Below are 20,427 nucleotides of genomic sequence, written 5' to 3'. Positions count from 1 at the left end.
CAACTTTTTAGACATCTCAAAATGACAAAAATTGTGTGAAAATTTTTCTGAATCCTTGTTTAAAAGGGAACCAATAAGTAAATGTTATTTGATATGAAGATTTAAAGGCATCAGTTGGAATTTCACAATTCCATGTAGTTGATTCACATATCACACACTAGTATAACTGAATGATTTTCACAAATCTATATGTTATTGCTGGGAAAGATAATTGGAAGCTTGCTTTTTATTATTTTTTCTTGATACGACTGCAACCAAATTTTGTGGTGGTATATTGGTATCACGGCGTCGTTGTCGTCCAAAGACAGTTTGTTTCCAGACAAAATTTTAGTATAAGACAATAGAAATCTATGAAGTTTAAACACAAGTTTATAACCTCAAAAGGAAGGTTTGGATTGATTTTAAGGGGTTATGGTCCTAACAGCTTAGGAATTAGGGGTCAAAAAGAGGTCCAGAAAGGCATTTTTTTTAGTTTCCAGACAATAACTTGTGTTTAAGTGTATGGATCTCTGTGAAACTATACCACATTTTCTATACCTCAAAGGGATGGTTACGATTGGCTTTGTGGCATTATGGCTCAAACCGTATAGGAATTAGGGGAAAAACAAGGGTTTCCTGGTTAATGGACAATTTCAAAGCAGTGAAAGGGAGGTTATCCAAAAAAACTAAATTGTGCAAAGTTGTACAATGTTTGGATTACCTTCCTTACACTGCTTTTAAATTATTTATTTAAGACTTTTATGATGTATTTGAATGGGTAATTATGGCTGTAAAATCCATTGGAAATTTGAGTTGAGATTTTGACCATGTCTTGAGGGAAAGAATTTTGTTTTTGGAAATTAAAAAGGGGGGGGGGGGGCATTTTTTCTCATTTCAGATTTCAGAAATTAATCAAAATTTCCCACAAAAAAAGGGTGGGGGTGTTCAATACACAATAGCATAGAGTATTTCACCAAAGCAAAATTCAAATCATATAACCAATTCTAAGTTATTTGACTACAGTTATTTTATGTCATAAACCTATTATGTGTCAAATATTCAATTACAATCCAAATTCAGACCTGTATCAAGCGCAAATATTGTGTCCTTTTTTGCCCCAACCATTTAGGATTGGACCTCTGTGGTCGTATCCAGCTGCGGCTGGCAAAGCAATTATATATTTTCTGGATTGTTATTCCAGAGTTTTAGACTTTATTTGTAAGATTAAATTAATTTTTCACATGTTTTACCATATCCTGAATTTGCATGGATTAATTTACTGTGAAATTTACATAATTGTTGGAATTGGTAAATTTAACACACTGTAAAATTAGATAAAAAAATATGATGTGTTGTTTCAGAGTGATAGGACTTTGACCATCAGATAAATACATGGCATTTTGTTATATCGTGGTAGTTAATGTATGGTTGGATCAAATTCTGTTGATCCTGAGATAGGTGAATGTATTCTTGCTCTGATTAAGAATGGTTTGGTTTGCCACTCCAGAGTTCTGGGATTTTGATCATGAATTGTCATATTTGACACAACAGCATTACTTCCTATTGGATAGATCAATTGTTATTTACCTCATAGATTTGTAAAGATTATCTTAAATTAAATTGTAGACCCCGGAGACCAGGGCCTTAAGACCTTAGAGGCTGATTTGGCAGACACAACCACAACAGTGACAGACTCTGATAACAGTCAGTCTTCAACAGGCGCCCCTCCTGATATCACACAGATTGCATCATCTTTTGAAGATGAAAATGAGGCTTACTGCAGTGACCCACCTGATCTAAATCCAGAAGATTCAGACTTGGATAAAATTGACCATCTTCCTAAAACTGTTTCTGTCACTGATACTTTAGAAATCACTGATAGCAATGGTCCACCTGATTTAACAAACTCAGAAGATTTTGATTACGGTAGTAACCAGGAGGTATTGGGAATAGAAGAACCTGATTTCCCGGATGTTATTGAAGCAGAAGTATGCAATACAGACACTGGTGATTCAGTAAATATTGAAAGTGAGACATTTTTATCAGCTCACTCGCCACAAGACTCGTGTCCATTTATATCAGAATCTGGAACAGACATCTCTTTGGCTCAAGAAGTTTCAAAAACTTACCAGCTCAATAGATTTTCTGAGTCCCGTTATAGTGAAACTCTGTTAGCTGTTGCTCCTGATGATATTTTATCTGTACGTCCAGGAGATATTTTACCTGTACAGGGAGCTCAACAGATAAATGTTCATTTACAGCAGCAACAACTGCTACCAATTAAACGTGGACCAGGTAGACCAAGGAAAGATGGGATAGAGTTTCTGCCTAAAAAGAAAACGTGAGTTTGCAGTTAATATACACATTGGAAATTTGCCACTTCGCTTTAATAAAAGACTCTTATAAAATTTACTTAGAATCTGTCATCAGTCTATAAGAAAACTACCTTTTAAACATTTTATTAGTTGTTAATCTTTTTTGTTTTGTCTGAAACTTTAGCCAATGGATCTATTAAATCCAAACTGTGATTTAAAGACCTTTGAGTCATTTCTTTTTATGAAATATAATGAAACAAGCATGTAGCGAAAATCATTCAACACCGAACTCATATCTGCCTGTCTTACTTTCATATATATTCATTAAGATCACAAGTGGCCAACATTATCTCTATCAGAATAGAAAGATACAAATACTTTAATGCATGGCTCTGAAAATGGTCATATCCATTAGGTTGCATCCATGAGGGAACAAATGAAAAGGTATCATAGTGAATGATCTTGATTTTTCAATTTCACTTTTGACTGTGGCTACTGTTAGTTTCTTATCATACACATCATGCTGAAATAAATTCATTTCTTGCAGGAAAATAAAAAGTAGTATCAAGGGAATACACAGCATGTCACAGCATCCTAGCAGTAACTTCTCTCAGATGGAAGTCCTTGATAACAGTAGTCAAGGATCCTCCTCTCTAGGAGAAATATCTTCAGAAATCAATATGGAAAACTTTGGTATGTCAGAAGAAGAATCTAGTAAGTTAAATAATTGTTAAAATAAATGATAAAGTATGCCTTTTGAATATAAATAGACATGGTCTATGAGTTAATAGGTAGAAACTTCAAATTACAGGAAGTGTTGTGTTCTAGAAATTTAAGAATCAGTACTTTCTGTGGGGAAAAGGGCTGGAAATAACCTCATCATATATACCATGCTTAAATTTGTATGCCTGACACATGTTAGGTCGACTAAAGACTCATCACGTTAAAGACCAATGATGATCCAAATTACAAAAAGTTAAACTTTTTTGCTTTCCTAATGTTAAAGGTATACATAACTCTCACTTTCTCTGTGCACTCCGGCTTCCTTTACCAATAAAACTGTCCGCCAAGAAATAGCCCAAAAGTGGTGCTTAAAAGTGGCATAAAAACAAAAAAAATAAAATCTTTACATAACTCTGAAAAACAAGTTACTTTAGGAAACTGATATCTAGTTTTCCACTTATGTTAAAATGGACATGTATTTTTGTAAACTAAGTACGACATCTTTTTTCATGTTTATATATTGGAGTTTTTTATTAACATGTATATATATGATACATTTTTATTAACATGTATATATATGATACTTTTGCGATACAAATTTTGTTCTTGTAGATTGTATGTATCAGTTAGAGGAAGGTGTGGATATGTAAGTAGTATCTTTACAGTCAATTGTGAATAACTTCTTTAATCTCAAGTATAAAATGAGTTCACTAAAAAATAAATAATGCAAAATGTGTATTTATTTAAAGAAAAGATGTTTTAAAAGGACAACTTATTATTTTTCTTAATCTTGAACAAGGTTAGATAAGTAAGTTAAGATTTAGAATACGTACAATAGCATAAAAGTGGTTCTCTCAAACAATACATACATCACCACAAATACAGGACTACAACAGACCATATCAACCACCAACTAATGACTCCTGGTGAAAACAGACAAACTAAGGCAATGAAGAACAAACAATACATACATCACCACAAATACAGGACTACAACAGACCATATCAACCACCAACTAATGACTCCTGGCCAAAACAGACAAACTAAGGCAATGAAGAACAAACAATACATACATCACCACAAATACAGGACTACAACAGACCATATCAACCACCAACTAATGACTCCTGGTGAAAACAGACAAACTAAGGCAATGAAGAACAAACAATACATACATCACCACAAATACAGGACTACAACAGACCATATCAACCACCAACTAATGACTCCTGGTGAAAACAGACAAACTAAGGCAATGAAGAACAAACCATACATACATCACCACAAATACAGGACTACAACAGACCATATCAACCACCAACTAATGACTCCTGGTGAAAGCAGACAAACTAAGGCAATGAAGAACAAACCATACATACATCACCACAAATACAGGACTACAACAGACCATATCAACCACCAACTAATGACTCCTGGCCAAAACAGACAAACTAAGGCAATGAAGAACAAACAATACATACATCACCATAAATACAGGACTACAACAGACCATATCAACCACCAACTAATGACTCCTGGCCAAAACAGACAAACTAAGGCAATGAAGAACAAACAATACATTGCCCAGATTGTAGTTTTCCATCTATTTTATACTCTGTACATGATATCATGATTATGTTGACTTTTTGTTAGAGCACACATACCTGCCAACTTATATACATCATGATGAATCTAAAAACAATTAAATGTTACTGTTGGAACTTGATATTAAATTTTCCAGTTGTCACATTATGAGAAATACTAGGAATTTTAGATCACTGACATCTGTTCTTGCCACAGAAGTACTAACATATATTTTGATTTCATCTTTTTGATATTTTTGAAAAATTCTGGTGTTGATCCAGATGTCTAAGCTCATTGAACATGAAAATATGGGACACATATTCTTGATTTTTTCCCTAATCTAAATATCTGAAAAAGTTCTGAAAGATACATAGATATAGGAAGATGTGGCATGAGTGCCAATGAGACAACTCTCCATCCAAGTAAAAATTTATAAAAGTAAACAATTAAAGGTCAAGGTACAGTCTTCAACATGGACCCTTGGCTCACACCGAACAGCAAGCTATAAAGGGCCCCCAAAATTACTAGTGTAAAACCATTCAAATGGGAAAACCAACAGTCAAATCTATATAAAAATGAGAAATGTTTGTTTGTTTGTTTATAAACATGTATGTTTATAAAAGATATAATTTTTATTTCCAGTCCTTTAAGGATGTGCAGCTTATGTAATTTGGCTGAAAGAAGTTTATTAGGACAAGGTGATATTTGTCGATATGAGCCAACACCTGGTTTTGATCCATCCAAACAAACATTGTCAAAATTAGATAAAAAGTTTAGTCCAGAACCTGAAGAAAAAGATGGAGAAAAAGGTCCAAAGCCTTTGACGTGGAGAAGAAATAGAGGTCCTGTTAAAGGAATAAAGTATGTATAGAAATGAATTGTTTTCATAGTTTTGATTAACCATTGGTGAGACTATTCAACTACTATCCTCATTATAAGCTGTTTTTGTCTTGTAAAGTATGAAGAGGTTTTTGACAAAAAAAAGACAGGATCTTTATCATTATACCACAGCTCAAATAATAAGACATAATAACACATGAACCAAAAGTAAATGATATAATATAATACATACAAAATAATTATTGGATGTTTATTTTGAACAAAGACAAATGATTGTGGACTTTGAATATAACTTTCTCTTTAGATTCTCTTAACAGAAAAAGGTTTTCTAGAGTCCAGAAATAGAATAAGTTGTCATCTATTATTGTATATTGATTATTGTTAGTTAATTGTAGACCTTTTCTTGAAAATGTAAGAATTTTTTGTAAAAAAATAAAACCTTTAAATTTATTACAGGGAAAGAAGTAAATCTCCTAGAAGATATCCACATAATTGGGATGATGATTCTTGTTTTGTTGGAAATGAACTGTCATATGTTGGTTTTACAGAAGATTTTGATACTAGTCAGCTATTTGAACTTTCAGGTTTGTATGACAATATCTCATTTATATTTTGTTCTCCAGATATGTCCCTTTATAAATGGAAAAATGCTAAATTTGCTGATTCTGCACCCTAACTTAAGTTTGCCTCAACCAATGTTATGAAACTTTAACATAATGCTTATTACCACAAAATACTGATCAAGTTTAAATTTGAGTAGCGTCACAGTTATTTCCCTTTATAGATGGAAATATTAGCAAATTTACTTTAGTTTGCCTGAATCAAATGTTATGAAACTTATACACAATGCTTATAACCAGCAAGCACAGATCAAGCTTGAATTTGGGTTGTGCCACTTTCTCTCTGCTGGAGTTATTTCCTTTTATAGATTGAAAATTTATGAATTTGCCTTATATTTACAAGCGAGAGCATCTGTGTGTCAGAAACATTCTTCCTTTATTATGCTCTTCACCTTTTATGAACATAGATAAAAAAAAATTAAAAAATTGACATTTACCAAAAAATATTAGGATTTATAAAATATATGATAAATATGTGAATATTTTCAGGACATGTTTGGGCCCACCACTGTTGTGCTGCTTGGTCTGAAGGAGTGGTCCAGTCCTGTAATTTACTTTTGTTATATGTTGACAAAGCTGTTTTTGGTGGAATATCACAGGTATGAAAAATGGTTAAGGAAATAAATGTAACACTTATGTCATCTTCAGGTGTGAACATTAGCACAATGATTTTTGGATATCTGCTATTTTTGCAGGTTTTTAAATTCCTATGTGTCCTCTTAGAATTCCAAACATAAGTTTATTTTAAAAATTATATTTATAATTGAAGATTTAAAGGATCCTATTTTGCTTATGTTTATTATGCAGCAATTCAGGAAATTAATGTTGATGAAAATGAAATCCTATAAAATGTTCTGAACTTTACCTTATATGTTTTACCTCACTTCTTTTTCAGAAATGTAATTACTGCCATAGATTTGGGTCAACTATCAAATGTCGTATTCAGAAGTGTGATAATATGTATCATTATCCCTGTGCAGCTGCAAGGGGTTGCTTTCAGGATATCAAAACCCTGACATTGCTTTGTCCAGATCATACAGATCAGGCTCATGCCATAGGTGGGTAACTTTTCAAAGCTGAACTTAATATTGTTGTTTATTTACAAAATACCTCAAACATTTTTTTCATTTATTTTTGTTGATACCAATTTTCGTGGATTGCAGAAATCTTGCATTTTCGTGGATATCTGAATTCGTGGTTCTGCCAAAGTCCATATACATCTTTGTAGATATTTGTATTTTGTTGAACGTGGTTCACCTGTATCCATGAAACCCACAAAAAAATTGGTATCTTACGAAAATTAATGAATCCGCAGTATTTGAGACTGAGGAAATACTTTGTCTATGTTGCTGACCTTCATTGTTAGACAGGTCCTTGTGTTGACCTTGAATACTCTTGTTGGTGAACATTTCAGCTGCCAAAGCTAATCTGACATGAGCATATTAAAGTCAATAGTATGCTTAAATACCAAATGAGGAATATAGATTCCTTTCAACCTCTAGCTATTTCCAAGAGTTCTTGATTACTCCGATAAAATCTTATCAAAAATTGCTGAAGCTCTTTTAATTTTTTTAATTAGATAAGATTATATTAAGAGTAAGCCCTCCGGTGTTGATATGAATATCAATTATATGGTAATTTTATTAATTTCCTGTTTACAATATTTTGAATTTTGAAAAACTAAGGATTTCCCTTTCCCATGAGTAGATAACCTTAGCAGTTTTTTGCACAACTTTTTACTTGTTTGGCTTTTCAACTGTTTGAAAATGAGCGTCACTGATGAGTCTAATAGAGATGAAACGTGTGTCTGGCGTATTAAATTATAATCCTGGTACCTTTGATAAATATTCTTAGTTAAACAACACCTTACTGAAGTTTAACATATGATCATGATATGAATGTGTCATACTTTTCCCTTTTTTAAACTTTATTCTGTTTATTTTCCAGCTGCAGAGGAAGCATTATGTGTGATATGTGACACAGTAGGAAATGTATTAGAACAGCTGTTTTGTACCAGTTGTGGACACCACTACCATAGTAATTGTCTGAATCCTGTAGTATCTTTGACCCCAGAGGTTAGAGCGGGATGGCAATGTCCTGATTGTAAAGTCTGTCAAAAGTGCAGGTATAGTAATTAATGCTTGTCAACTAGCTGAAACCAAGTAACTTTTGCATATTTAGCAAGTCAGAGGCTGCTATTTTACGTGTCAAAGACTTTATAAAAAATGCTGATAGTCCTATATGTGCTTTTCTTGTCTCACTCGCTTGCAATAAATCAAACTGTAGATGAAATTACTTTCCTAATTTGCAGTTTTAACTTCAGTGTAAATAATTGCAGCTTTCTATAAAGATAAAATTGAAGTTTGTAGAAACTGGCAATATGAGCTATATTTTTTTAAGTGGCTTTTAAATCTGAATTGAGAATCAGTTTTAAGAAATTGCAATTAATCATTTTATTATTAATTGTAAGGATACATCTAGAAGAGTGGAATTATTTCCTAATAAAAGTTATAATAGATGTTACTCTAAATCAAGTTCTCAGATATAATTATAAACCTTGATATAGAAATAGATGCATAGTAGCATAACAACTTCTCATCAGAAGAATATTAATAAGACTTACATTTATGTGTTTCACTGACTAACTTAATATAAAATTTGAGTTTATTGCTCTAATAAGATTTCGTCGGCAATGAATGCCATGAATATCAAAGTTGAATTCTATGATTCATATCAGCATGAATTCCATTAAAAGCAGGCATTAGAACCAACATTTTATACCTTTTTCATTCCAGAGTACAAAATTACACACTTTTTGTATGTTAATATAAAAAGAAGATTTGGTATGATTGCCAATGAGACAACTCTCCACAAGAGATGAAATGATACAGAAGTATAGGTCACTGTACGTCCTTCAAAGTCTTTGAATCATTTACGTGAGTGTCTTCACAAATAATTTTACCTTTGCTTTTGGATAGAGGACTTAAAGTGACTTCCATCATTTTAAACTTAGTTTTCAAAGTCTTCCATTTTTTTTAAAAATCTTTATAATTTATGTTTATTCTTTTTTCCAGAAAAGCAGGAGATGACAATAAAATGTTGGTTTGTGACACCTGTGATAAAGGCTATCATACATACTGCCTCAAACCAGTTATGACAACTATCCCTAAAAATGGATGGAAATGTAAAGTAAGTTATTTGTTTAAAATTATTTGAAAGCTATGTAATGTGTTATTTCTATGTTAATTGCAATTACCATGTAACCTGTGTCTTAGTAGCCTTCAACGATGAAAACATACCTTATAGTAAGCTAGAAAATGTGAAACAATTCAAATGAAAATTCAACACCTGATCTAGTGCTAAAACCATTATGGCAGACTGCAATCAGTGAGAACCTTTAGATTACAGACTCCTCACTTTAACCATTTCAACAACTGCACATTCGCGACCGATATGATATCCAGAATAATAGAAATATAATTCCATTGATATATGATTTACTTTCATATACATCTACCTCATAGCCTTGTCCATATTTTACATACTATTTACAAAGAATTAAAATTGTCATTTTGGTGTAGTATAATATTAAAAATGATTTGTTGCTTTTTCTAGAACTGTCGTGTATGTACAGACTGTGAGTCACGTACTCCAGGAAGTGGTCCAAGTTCTCGATGGCACCATAATTATTCTGTCTGTGATAGCTGTTACCAACAAAGAAACAAGGGACTGTTTTGTCCTGTCTGTAGGAAAGCTTACAGACAGTTCACCAGTAATGCTATGTTGCTGTGCACTTCCTGCAAAAAGTAAGTTTGTTTATGTTTATAAGCTATTGTACATATTGTTTACATTGATTTTTAGTGTCTTTTACAGCAAAACTTGGACTAACCGTGTTTATAAATTCCGATTTTTATACAAATCCACAGTCAAAAGGGATATTATGAGTCACCATTGACCAGCCAGCCAGCCATGTTCACTCACTTGACAGAGTTCAAGACTTACCATACTAGAGTTAATCCCCTTTTAAATTGAAAGTTTTTTTCGTTTCTGCACTCTCACTTAAGTTTATCTCGTTCAAATTTTACGAGAGCTCATACACAATGCTAAGAACAAGAAGAAGTAGACAGAGTTTGAACTTGAGTCATGTCTTTTCTAACTTGGAAATTTGCACAGCATGAGCTAGGGCAGTAATGTCCACAGGCACATCCTTCTTTTATTTCAATATGAGGCTTAAACAGTTTTTGATTAGACTGAAAAAAGTTGACAGGGTTGTTTCTTTATATTTGCTGTTTTGTATTTCAAAGGGTTGTGAGTTTTGGATGAATTATTTATAACTACTATCCTTATTAATTAGATAAAGGAAAAAGAGAAGCATGTTTTCTGTCAAAAGCAAACTTTGATAATGCATTTTTTTGTAGACATGTGCACAGAGGATGTGATGAAAACATAGAGTTGTATATGGATCCTGTATTAAGAGAGCAGCAACCAGAATATGTTTGTATAACCTGTAAAAATGGACCTGTGGTAAATACTTAGCCTTAGATTTTGCATGAATAACAACCTTTTCTTTTGTTCAGACCTTATCAAAGGCATTTTCTTACAATTTCTTTTTCAATTTCTTTTCAAAATAAAAACAATATATACTTAGTAATAATGTATGAGTGTTTGGTATGTTGAAATCTTAAAGTTGTTTATATTTAATGTATATTTTATTTATACTTGATAGATGGACATAGATCTACCATCGTATTCTTTCCCAGGACCACCTGAAGAAAGCAATGATGAATTTATGAAAGTTCCTAGTGATGATTTTATTATGAAAGGTACAAATTTTAGTGACAAGATATAACTATGGATAATGATGATGGCATTGCTAATATTTCTTGAGGATAAATTACTTGTTGATCTTTTATTGTAAAAAAATATTATTTTCTGATCATATCAACTTTTCAAAAGGCGAGATTAATGTGATTCACTGGATTAAAAATCAAAATCTTTGTTTTATTGTGTTTAAAGTCTAATATTTAACAATGAGTGGGTAGGCTGGGTTCCTGCAATTTAAAAGCAGGATATAGTGTGTTAATTCATGACACAAAATCCCTACTGAGACTTAAAAAAAAAAGCAAGGAAATAGAGCTGTTTTTCGTCTTAAGGTAATAGTGTATGCGAGAACTTGGATATCAAATGGGGTATTCATTGACCCATTACCCAAAGATTAGAACTTTTATTTTTTGTCTGATTTTGAAAGTGTTGATGAAATTCTTTGGTTGTATACAAATTTGATATTGTTCTTACTGCTTATACAATAAAAACAGAGGTAGAAGTAATTCCTTTTTTTCATTCAAGTATTGATTTTATTTTTTCTCACACAGATCCAGATTATGACATTTCTTCAATAGGAGACAACTCTTCTCAGTTAGACAGTAACTTTTTCCTGAATGAGGACTCTGTTTGCAGTATGGACATTGACATCAGTGTTATAGAAAAGGTAGGAAAGGACCAAACTTATTAAAAAAATTCTAATCAAGGACATCTTCTTACTTTGGAAAAACATGAAGATGTTGAAGGCTAGCTCAAGTGGCTTGTTCATCTTCAATCTGTCCTGAGTTGACAAAATACAAATGCTGTTGAGTTACATGTTCAAACTCTAGACTTTATCTGAGTCAACAGGTGTGTCTTTTAATCTGAAAATGGAGAAATGTTATCAGTTTTCATCGTTAAGATTATCCATTTCTTATTATATGCTGTTCATTGAGCTTTATTTAAAGATTTTCACATTGAATTCTGTAAATTGTAACTTTTTAATATTCATTTGTATAAATGTATAGGTATGTTTTATTTCCATTCAGCGATTTTACGCCTTTTATAACAATATGATATATCGAAATTTTGTCATCAGTTGGTTGTAATCAGAAAAATTCAAAATATATGCCAATTTTATTTTAACAGATTCCGCATGACCTTGACACTACTTTCTTTTCCAACGATTAAAAAAATATCTTCAATATTAAAAATATTTTCTACACTACAATGACAGATTTTAAACACAGTAATAAGTCAAACAAGATATTTTGATTTAATAATTCTTCACAGGGGGCACAGCAATTAGGACAGTCAAGCTATCCCCATCCAGAACATAGCACAGGTGGAAAGGGTGGAAAGCTTAGTGTTATGAGCAGGAAGAAATTAGCTGTAGGAAAAACAAGGGTAAGTTAAAAAGGAAACTCAATACTGATTAAAAAATTGTGTACAGCAAAATTTGCTTTAGGTGGTATCCAACACCTTCACTAAAATTAATTTGTCTCTTTTAATTTTCATAAAATTTTGACAAAGTATTTACTTAAATCCTATGACAAAAATATGAAAGTTTAAAAAAATTTGAACCAACCATTTTATCAGAAAAATTACACTGGTTATATAGCAGTTTTACAAACACTAATTTTGATCATTGAGAAGCTTAGTATTCTCTTAACAACACAATATAATTAAAACGCTCAGCTGATTTTACAGAGTTATCTCCCTGTTGTGTTAGGAACCCCCTTAATCTGATTGTGCCAGTCACATGCATCAACATTAATAAAGGTCGAACACTCAGTACCTGATTTGGTAAAATATTCAATTTGGCAACACTAAACAAAAGTACATTTATGATGGATGTGCCAGCACCTTATAAAGATAATGAATAAGAGTAATGCAAAAAATCAAGGTCAGTGATACATAAACTCTTACTGGCTCTGAGGAAGTACCATCCTCTATGAAACAGCATGCTGCTCTGAATTCCCTGTAAGTAATTACATATGTAAATTTTATTAAAAGTCTGTTTATATGTACGCAGTAACAATGAAACTCAGCTCTGATGAACTCTTTAACTGACTATAATTAAAAGTTTTATTCTTTTTGTGTTTCATTTTTGTTGTAGAGAAAAATAAGTATTCCTTTGTGGCTTTTTTCAGGGGAGACCACCATTAGCAGAAAAAAAGAAAAGAACTTCATCTTTCAGTGAAAGAAAAAGAGGAGCCAAACCCAAACTTAAGACTGGATTGGGGTCAACAGGACCTGTAAGTTTGTATAGGAAATCTTTCTTAACAGGATCTTAAGTTTTTACTAAAAAATATTATTCAGCTCCCCTCTAGACCATAGACTTACAAACTATCATGACTTTCACAAAAGGATCTTGACTTGCGGTCAGTGAGAATTTTTGAGATAATTTTGGATAAATAAAGAAGTTTTATTTTAAGGGTTAGATTTTAGATAGGAGTGAAGTTTGGTGCCACAAATATGTTTTCTAAACTTAAAATGATCTTTTATAAGGGAAATGAATCAAACAGTTAACTTTTGCATTTGAAGGATACAATTCATTTGAAGCTTCATAAATTGAATGAATTGTATGGAATGTTTGTCTATTTTTTACTGCAGCTTGGAGTAGCAATAACAGTGGGTGAGGCCAAGGTCAAAGATGAAGATGATGAAGATGACCATCCTCAAACACTCATCATGGCTGATGCTGAGGATCACTTTGTTCTTAATCAGGTATAACAAAATTAGATATGGTTGCAGTTCTAAGTAGGTGTCTATAATGAATAAATGGAAATACTGTAGATTTATTATTATTTGTTGGATACCAAATCTCACTTATGAACCACTTATTTATATATCCTATGAATGGCAAATAATCTAAAAGGTTTTGTGTGAACTTAAGCAAATCCTGGAAATCAAATATCCACAAAAATGCAAGTTTCTTTAATTCATTAAAAAAAGGCTGAGTAAGTCCAAGGGTTGCAAATGACATTTGTCAACAAAGCAACTAAAATGTGACAAGACAATAAATGAGTATTCAATGGCCTTTTTTCAGGACATCGGGGTTCATGTGTTTTTATGCTGGGGATTTCGGGATTGATCCTTTCGGAAAGCCCGGGATTCTGGGATCAGGACTTTGACTAAATATTGGAAACATTTTTATCATTTTAGGATGTGTGTAAAAGTTGTGGAAGTTTTGGTAAAGGAGAAGAAGGAAAGTTAATTGTGTGTACCCAATGTGGACAATGCTATCATCCATATTGTGTGGGAGTCAAGGTAAAGTTAATTGTGTGTACCCAATGTGGACAATGCTATCATCCATATTGTGTGGGAATCAAGGTAAAGTTAATTGTGTGTACCCAATGTGGACAATGCTATCATCCATATTGTGTGGGAGTCATGGTAAAGTTAATTGTGTGTAACCTAATGTGGACAATGCTATCATCCATATTGTGTGGGAGTCGAGGTAAAGTTAATTGTGTGTACCCAATGTGAACAATGCTATCATCCATATTGTGTGGGAGTCAAGGTAAAGTTAATTATAGAACAATATAAAAAAAAAAAAACATTCTATGGATTGTAAAATGTCAAGATTTAGTTTAAGGACTTAACATTTTTGTTTATTTGATAATCTGATCAAGCTGCTAAGTTTTGACGTCACAATCAGGGATCTCCATGGCCTGTTTAACGATGGCGCCCCGCCATCGTTCAAATGTCTTGCGCCATCGTCAAATGACTCGCGCCATCGTACAATTGTCTTCCGCCATCGTTCAAAACTGTGATCGTTTTTGTAGCCTGATGCCATTTTTTAGCAATTATAATCAAATGCATGTAATTGCATAACCCTTAGGTTTTTTTATTAGTATAATCCAATACAGTTCTAATGCCTGAGAGATATCTGGATTAAGATCGCTAATCACGTGTACCTGAGCTTGTACAGGTAGATCAACAAACCAGACAGGAGAATATTATCTGAAGATAGACGATTCATTTGTCGAATTATTTAAATAAGTTTGCGCAAATGCTTATGATAATTCAGAATAAATAAATAAATTAATAATCCAGTTACACAGTTTAACAAAGCGAACACATGCTTTTATTTTGTACTTACGCAATCAGCATCCCCCATTTTAAGAAGTACAAACTAAGACGTAAAATAGTAATTATTATTTTATCGCAAATAACTCGAGTACAGCTTTATTGTAACGATAATATAGAATTTCTTAAAAGTTAAAAAGTAAAAACATTTAATATTTCCCATTAAGAAATATCGTATTATAATTCCGAATTCATTTTGTAGTTTACAATCAAATTTTACATCTGCGTTTCCGGTTTCTATTCAGACTCGAAAGATGCATGTTGCATAGCATCGATTTGCTAGATAAAGTCATTAAAAACCATTTCAAATGACAGCGTTTGTATTGCAAATCTTTTTAACCTTTTACATAACCCGTACGACTCGTTTTGTAGTTGCTGCAAACCAGCCATACCGGTAATGGGTTCATGACTTCTGTCCGTGAAAAATAAGCTCCACATGATTTTTAACCCCCATAACAATTACCAAAATAGCAAGAAAACTACATGGGGACCTTCGTGATAGCTATTGGCCATTGTCGACTAAGGGAAAGGGAGGGGCATGAGGGCTTGGCCTTTGAAGGGTTACAAACGGCAATTATTGAAAAAATATATACTTCTATATAGTAATTATAATGAAAATTAAAATAAATATGATTCAAATAAGCAATGAATTAGCATGTTCACCTATCCTCAGGTGGAGGGATGAAATACTTTCGATCGCGCTACACTGTACAGCGTAGATACGGTTTGTAATGGTTAAAGTTCCTCCATCGTTCAATTTTCATCCATGGAGATCCCTGACAATGTTAAAAGAGATTTGAATTGAGATAAGATATATGACCTAGTGTTGCAATAAGTGATGTGCTTTGGTATATTTAGTATAAATTAATATAATGAAGAAATGGGAAGTTTTCCTATAAATTCTGTAATTCTATTTATGGAAAAGGATTAAATAATAAAAAAATTAACACAACCAAAACAATTTGTTGCCTAGCAATCTCAGACTTTTGCTAATTTGAGGCATAATATAAATTCAACCCTATCCAAGTTATACCTTACTTTCTTTGGCAAAGATTTTAGAAAGATCAGTATATAGTTTTTAGTGTAAATATCTTTTGAAGTTGCCATTTTTGGAATTTCTAATTGAATAGTTGATATCCTCAGCCTAAAGAACAACTATTAGTTATAATAACATTAGATTTGATAGCATTACATTTAAGACTAATCTTAGTTATCACCAAACTTTACTGAATTTTTATTATGCCCCACTAAAATAGTAGAGGGGCATTATGTATCCTGGTCTGTGCCTCTATTTGTCTGTCTGTCTGTTAGTCCGTTCGTCTCTCTTGTCCCTCTTCAGGTTAAATCTTTGGTCAAGGTAGTTTTTGATGAAGTTGAATTCCTATCAACTTGAAACTTAGTACACATGTTCCCTATGATATTATCTTTCTAATTTAAATGCCAAGTTAGAGTTTTTGTCCCAATTTAACGGTCCACTGAACATAGATGATCGTGCAAGTGGGTCATCCGTGTACTATGGACACATTCTTGCTTATGTATCTTTTCTTATGTTATTTCAGGTGACTAAAGTTGTTCTCCAGAAAGGCTGGAGGTGTTTGGATTGTACAGTATGTGAAGGTTGTGGTAAACCTCATGATGAAGGACGCTTGATCTTATGTGACGAATGTGATATCAGCTATCATATATACTGTTTAGAACCACCGTTAGACCATGTACCTAAAGGCACATGGAAATGTAAATGGTGAGTGACTAAAATATATACTGTTAAGAACCACCGTTAGACCAAGTACCTAAAGGCACATGGAAATGTAAATGGTGAGTGACTATCATATATACTGTTTAGAACCACCGTTAGACCATGTACCTAAAGGCACATGGAAATGTAAATGGTGAGTGACTATCATATATACTGTTTAGAACCACCGTTAGACCATGTACCTAAAGGCACATGGAAATGTAAATGGTGAGTGACTATCATATATACTGTTTAGAACCACCGGTAGACTATGTACCTAAAGGCACATGGAAATGTAAATGGTGAGTGACTATCATATATACTGTTTAGAACCATCGTTAGACCAAGTACCTAAAGGCACATGGAAATGTAAATGGTGAGTGACTATCATATATACTGTTTAGAACCACCATTAGACCATGTACCTAAAGGCACATGGAAATGTAAATGGTGAGTGACTATCATATATACTGTTTAGAACCACCGTTAGACCAAGTACCTAAAGGCACATGGAAATGTAAATGGTGAGTGACTATCATATATACTGTTTAGAACCACCGTTAGACCAAGTACCTAAAGGCACATGGAAATGTAAATGGTGAGTGACTATCATATATACTGTTTAGAACCACCGGTAGACTATGTACCTAAAGGCACATGAAAATGTAAATGGTGAGTGACTATATCATATATACTGTTTAGAACCACCGTTAGACTATGTACCTAAAGGCACATGGAAATGTAAATGGTGAGTGACTATCATGTATACTGTTTAGAACCACCGTTAGACCATGTACCTAAAGGCACATGGAAATGTAAATGGTGAGTGACTATCATATATACTGTTTAGAACCACCGTTAGACCATGTACCTAAAGGAACATGGAAATGTAAATGGTGAGTGACTATCATATATACTGTTTAGAACCACCGTTAGACCATGTACCTAAAGGAACATGGAAATGTAAATGGTGAGTGACTATCATATATACTGTTTAGAACCACCGTTAGACCATGTACCTAAAGGCACATGGAAATGTAAATGGTGAGTGACTATCATATATACTGTTTAGAACCACCGTTAGACCATGTACCTAAAGGCACATGGAAATGTAAATGGTGAGTGACTATTTCATATATACTGTTTAGAACCACCGGTAGACTATGTACCTAAAGGCACATGGAAATGTAAATGGTGAGTGACTATCATATATACTGTTTAGAACCACCGTTAGACCATGTACCTAAAGGCACATGGAAATGTAAATGGTGAGTGACTATCATATATACTGTTTAGAACCACCGTTAGACCATGTACCTAAAGGCACATGGAAATGTAAATGGTGAGTGACTATCATATATACTGTTTAGAACCACCGTTAGACCATGTACCTAAAGGCACATGATAATGGAAATGGTGAGTAACTAGGAAGAAACAGTTTTAAAAAAAAAGAAAATTGGAGAGTTTTTATGCCTCACCTACAATAGTAGAGGAGCATTATGTTTTCTGGTCTGTGTGTCCATCTGTCGGTTCGGCCTGTTTCGGGTTTAAGTTTTTGGTCAAGGTGTTTTTGATGAAGTTGAAATCCAATCGACTTGAAACTTATTACACATGTTCCCTATGATATGATCTTTCTAAATTTAAATGGCAAATTAGATTTTTACCTCAATCTCGGTCCACTGAACATAAAAAATAGTGATAGTGCTAGTGGGACATCTGTGTACTGTGGACACATTCTTGTTATTGTGATATTCTGGACATGCGTCCTGTTAAGACTTTGTAAAATTATACATTTTTTTTCAAAATATGGTCAGAAATACTACAAAGCATGTGAATTAAATCATAGAGTATAATGTAAATCATATTTACTTGCAATTTTCTTTTCTTTAGCGTACTGTGGATTCATTTATTTTCGTGGGTACCAATTTTGGTAGATTAAGGCAAACTAACACTTTTGTGGATATTCAATTCTGTGGTTGTGCCAAAGTCAACATAAAGTCAATAGAACTTTTTTTGATTTTTAGTGAACATTTAAATTCCTAGTTCTCCTGTACCCATGAAATCTGCTAAAATTGGTATCCGGCAAAAAATAATGAATCAACAGTAATAGTTTAAAATCAGATCTTACAGAATTGTCTCCCCTTTACACGCAATGCGTTGTATACATATTAAATCAAAACCGGTAAACAAGTGCATATTTTGAATGTATGTTTATTTTCAAATTTACCACTGCTTAATTCCAAGGCAAGCTGTTTAAACTTCATATTGAAATATTAGTTCTCAAGACAACACATTAGCAGTATTTTATTTGAATAATTTGTAGGTGTGTAAAATGTGTATATTGTGGAACAACATCACCAGGGTTTGGATGTCAATGGCAGAACAATTATACCCAATGTGGACCTTGTAACAGTAAAATCTGTTGTCCATGTTGTCGTAGATCATACTGTGAAGAGGAACTTATTATTCAATGTCTTGCATGTGATCGCTGGCTTCATGCATTATGTGATGGATTAAAAAATGAAGATGAAACTGAGCGAGCTGCTGACTTTGGATACAATTGTAAATTCTGTCGACCAAGAACAGGACATCCAGGACCTTGTAAGTCTTTTTTTGGTATATTTGTTATGTTTATTTATAGATGTAAAAAGTTGTTTCTTGTAACTTAAAAAAATTCTTGAAAAATATGATTAATTAGAGATGAGAGCCGCCATTTGTTTATATTTGCATCTAAATAAAAAAAACTAACTTCTTATTATTTACAGCTCATTTTAGATTTTGAATTGAAATTTCAACAGACCTCACAATGGAGATTAAAAATTGTTTAAACTCCTCCAATAACCCTCCAGTTAGGAAACCTATCATTTAAAGTCATAACATCAAAGTGCTTGTTATTTTCACTACTTACTGCAGGATATATGTATCTTTATGTCACTAATTAATGACTTTGTCAATTTAATTTTCAGTGCCACCGCCACCACCACCTTCACCTCCTACACCAGAAGAATTAAGGTCACCAACACCACCATTATTGCCACTGTTGCCACCTCCTATACGAGAGCCAGGTAAGTTCATTACAGAATAATTTATCTTTAAAAAACCTGCCAAATATCTCTGTGTACTGCTTTTCATGATGAGTTGAATGAGTATGTCCCTTCATTTTAGATTTTTATTTAAAGTCAATTAAAATAATCATGAACCATTACTACCTTAAAAGCAATCACAATTGACCAATACTTATGATCATACATTGAATCTTACTTTGTATCAATTTAAAATCAAATTGCAGGGTTAACTTTCAATGTTTTTACCATTTACACAATTGCTTCTTAACATAGAAATGATGTTCTTTTACTGGATATATACAAAAAAGATTTTATATGGATAGACATATTTTTTTCATGTAGAAATTCCAAAGCGATTCTTAATGGATGGAGTGTACCTTAATCAACCTGGAATTAATTTAATACAGACGTTAATGGCACAGGTACCTAAGGTGAAACGTCTCCGTAAGAAGAAAGTTGTAGAACCAGAAATAGTAATGAAATCTCAGCTGGAAGGACAATTTAAAACACCATCTATTGCTAGAATGCTTTCAACTCAGTCATCAATAGATGGAGATGAAGGTAAGATCTCAATAACTTCATTTAAATGTAGGTTTGAGTGTTGGAAGGGACTTTCCAAGTTTTTATATAACCAAGAACCATTTTTAGATAATTTTGCATAATGCCAATGA

At 32.8% G+C, this 20,427-nt stretch overlaps 1 protein-coding gene across 8 annotated transcripts in view; it reads left to right on the top strand.

The window, feature by feature from the left end:
* Positions 1-20,427, top strand: part of LOC134708063 (histone-lysine N-methyltransferase 2C-like) — a 78,990-nt gene that overhangs the window by 9,241 nt on the left and 49,322 nt on the right. For 7 of the 8 annotated variants that reach the window (XM_063568354.1, XM_063568355.1, XM_063568356.1 and 4 more), the window contains exons 3-23: positions 1,606-2,320; positions 2,842-3,008; positions 3,630-3,663; positions 5,244-5,462; positions 5,898-6,025; positions 6,551-6,660; positions 6,957-7,119; positions 8,009-8,186; positions 9,136-9,250; positions 9,677-9,867; positions 10,480-10,585; positions 10,788-10,884; positions 11,434-11,549; positions 12,155-12,268; positions 13,015-13,119; positions 13,478-13,591; positions 14,030-14,134; positions 16,516-16,697; positions 19,015-19,292; positions 19,658-19,756; positions 20,099-20,317. In XM_063568354.1, the coding sequence (XP_063424424.1) occupies positions 1,606-2,320; positions 2,842-3,008; positions 3,630-3,663; positions 5,244-5,462; positions 5,898-6,025; positions 6,551-6,660; positions 6,957-7,119; positions 8,009-8,186; positions 9,136-9,250; positions 9,677-9,867; positions 10,480-10,585; positions 10,788-10,884; positions 11,434-11,549; positions 12,155-12,268; positions 13,015-13,119; positions 13,478-13,591; positions 14,030-14,134; positions 16,516-16,697; positions 19,015-19,292; positions 19,658-19,756; positions 20,099-20,317 (3,555 nt within the window). The remainder of the gene's footprint in view (positions 1-1,605; positions 2,321-2,841; positions 3,009-3,629; positions 3,664-5,243; positions 5,463-5,897; positions 6,026-6,550; positions 6,661-6,956; positions 7,120-8,008; positions 8,187-9,135; positions 9,251-9,676; positions 9,868-10,479; positions 10,586-10,787; positions 10,885-11,433; positions 11,550-12,154; positions 12,269-13,014; positions 13,120-13,477; positions 13,592-14,029; positions 14,135-16,515; positions 16,698-19,014; positions 19,293-19,657; positions 19,757-20,098; positions 20,318-20,427) is intronic. The other variant, XM_063568357.1, reaches the window with a different exon arrangement.

Source organism: Mytilus trossulus, chromosome 2 (genome assembly GCF_036588685.1).
Source record: "Mytilus trossulus isolate FHL-02 chromosome 2, PNRI_Mtr1.1.1.hap1, whole genome shotgun sequence".
Lineage (NCBI taxonomy): Eukaryota > Metazoa > Mollusca > Bivalvia > Mytilida > Mytilidae > Mytilus > Mytilus trossulus.
The sequence above is the reverse complement of the archived record's forward strand: the minus strand, read 5'-3'. Positions and strand labels throughout refer to the sequence as shown.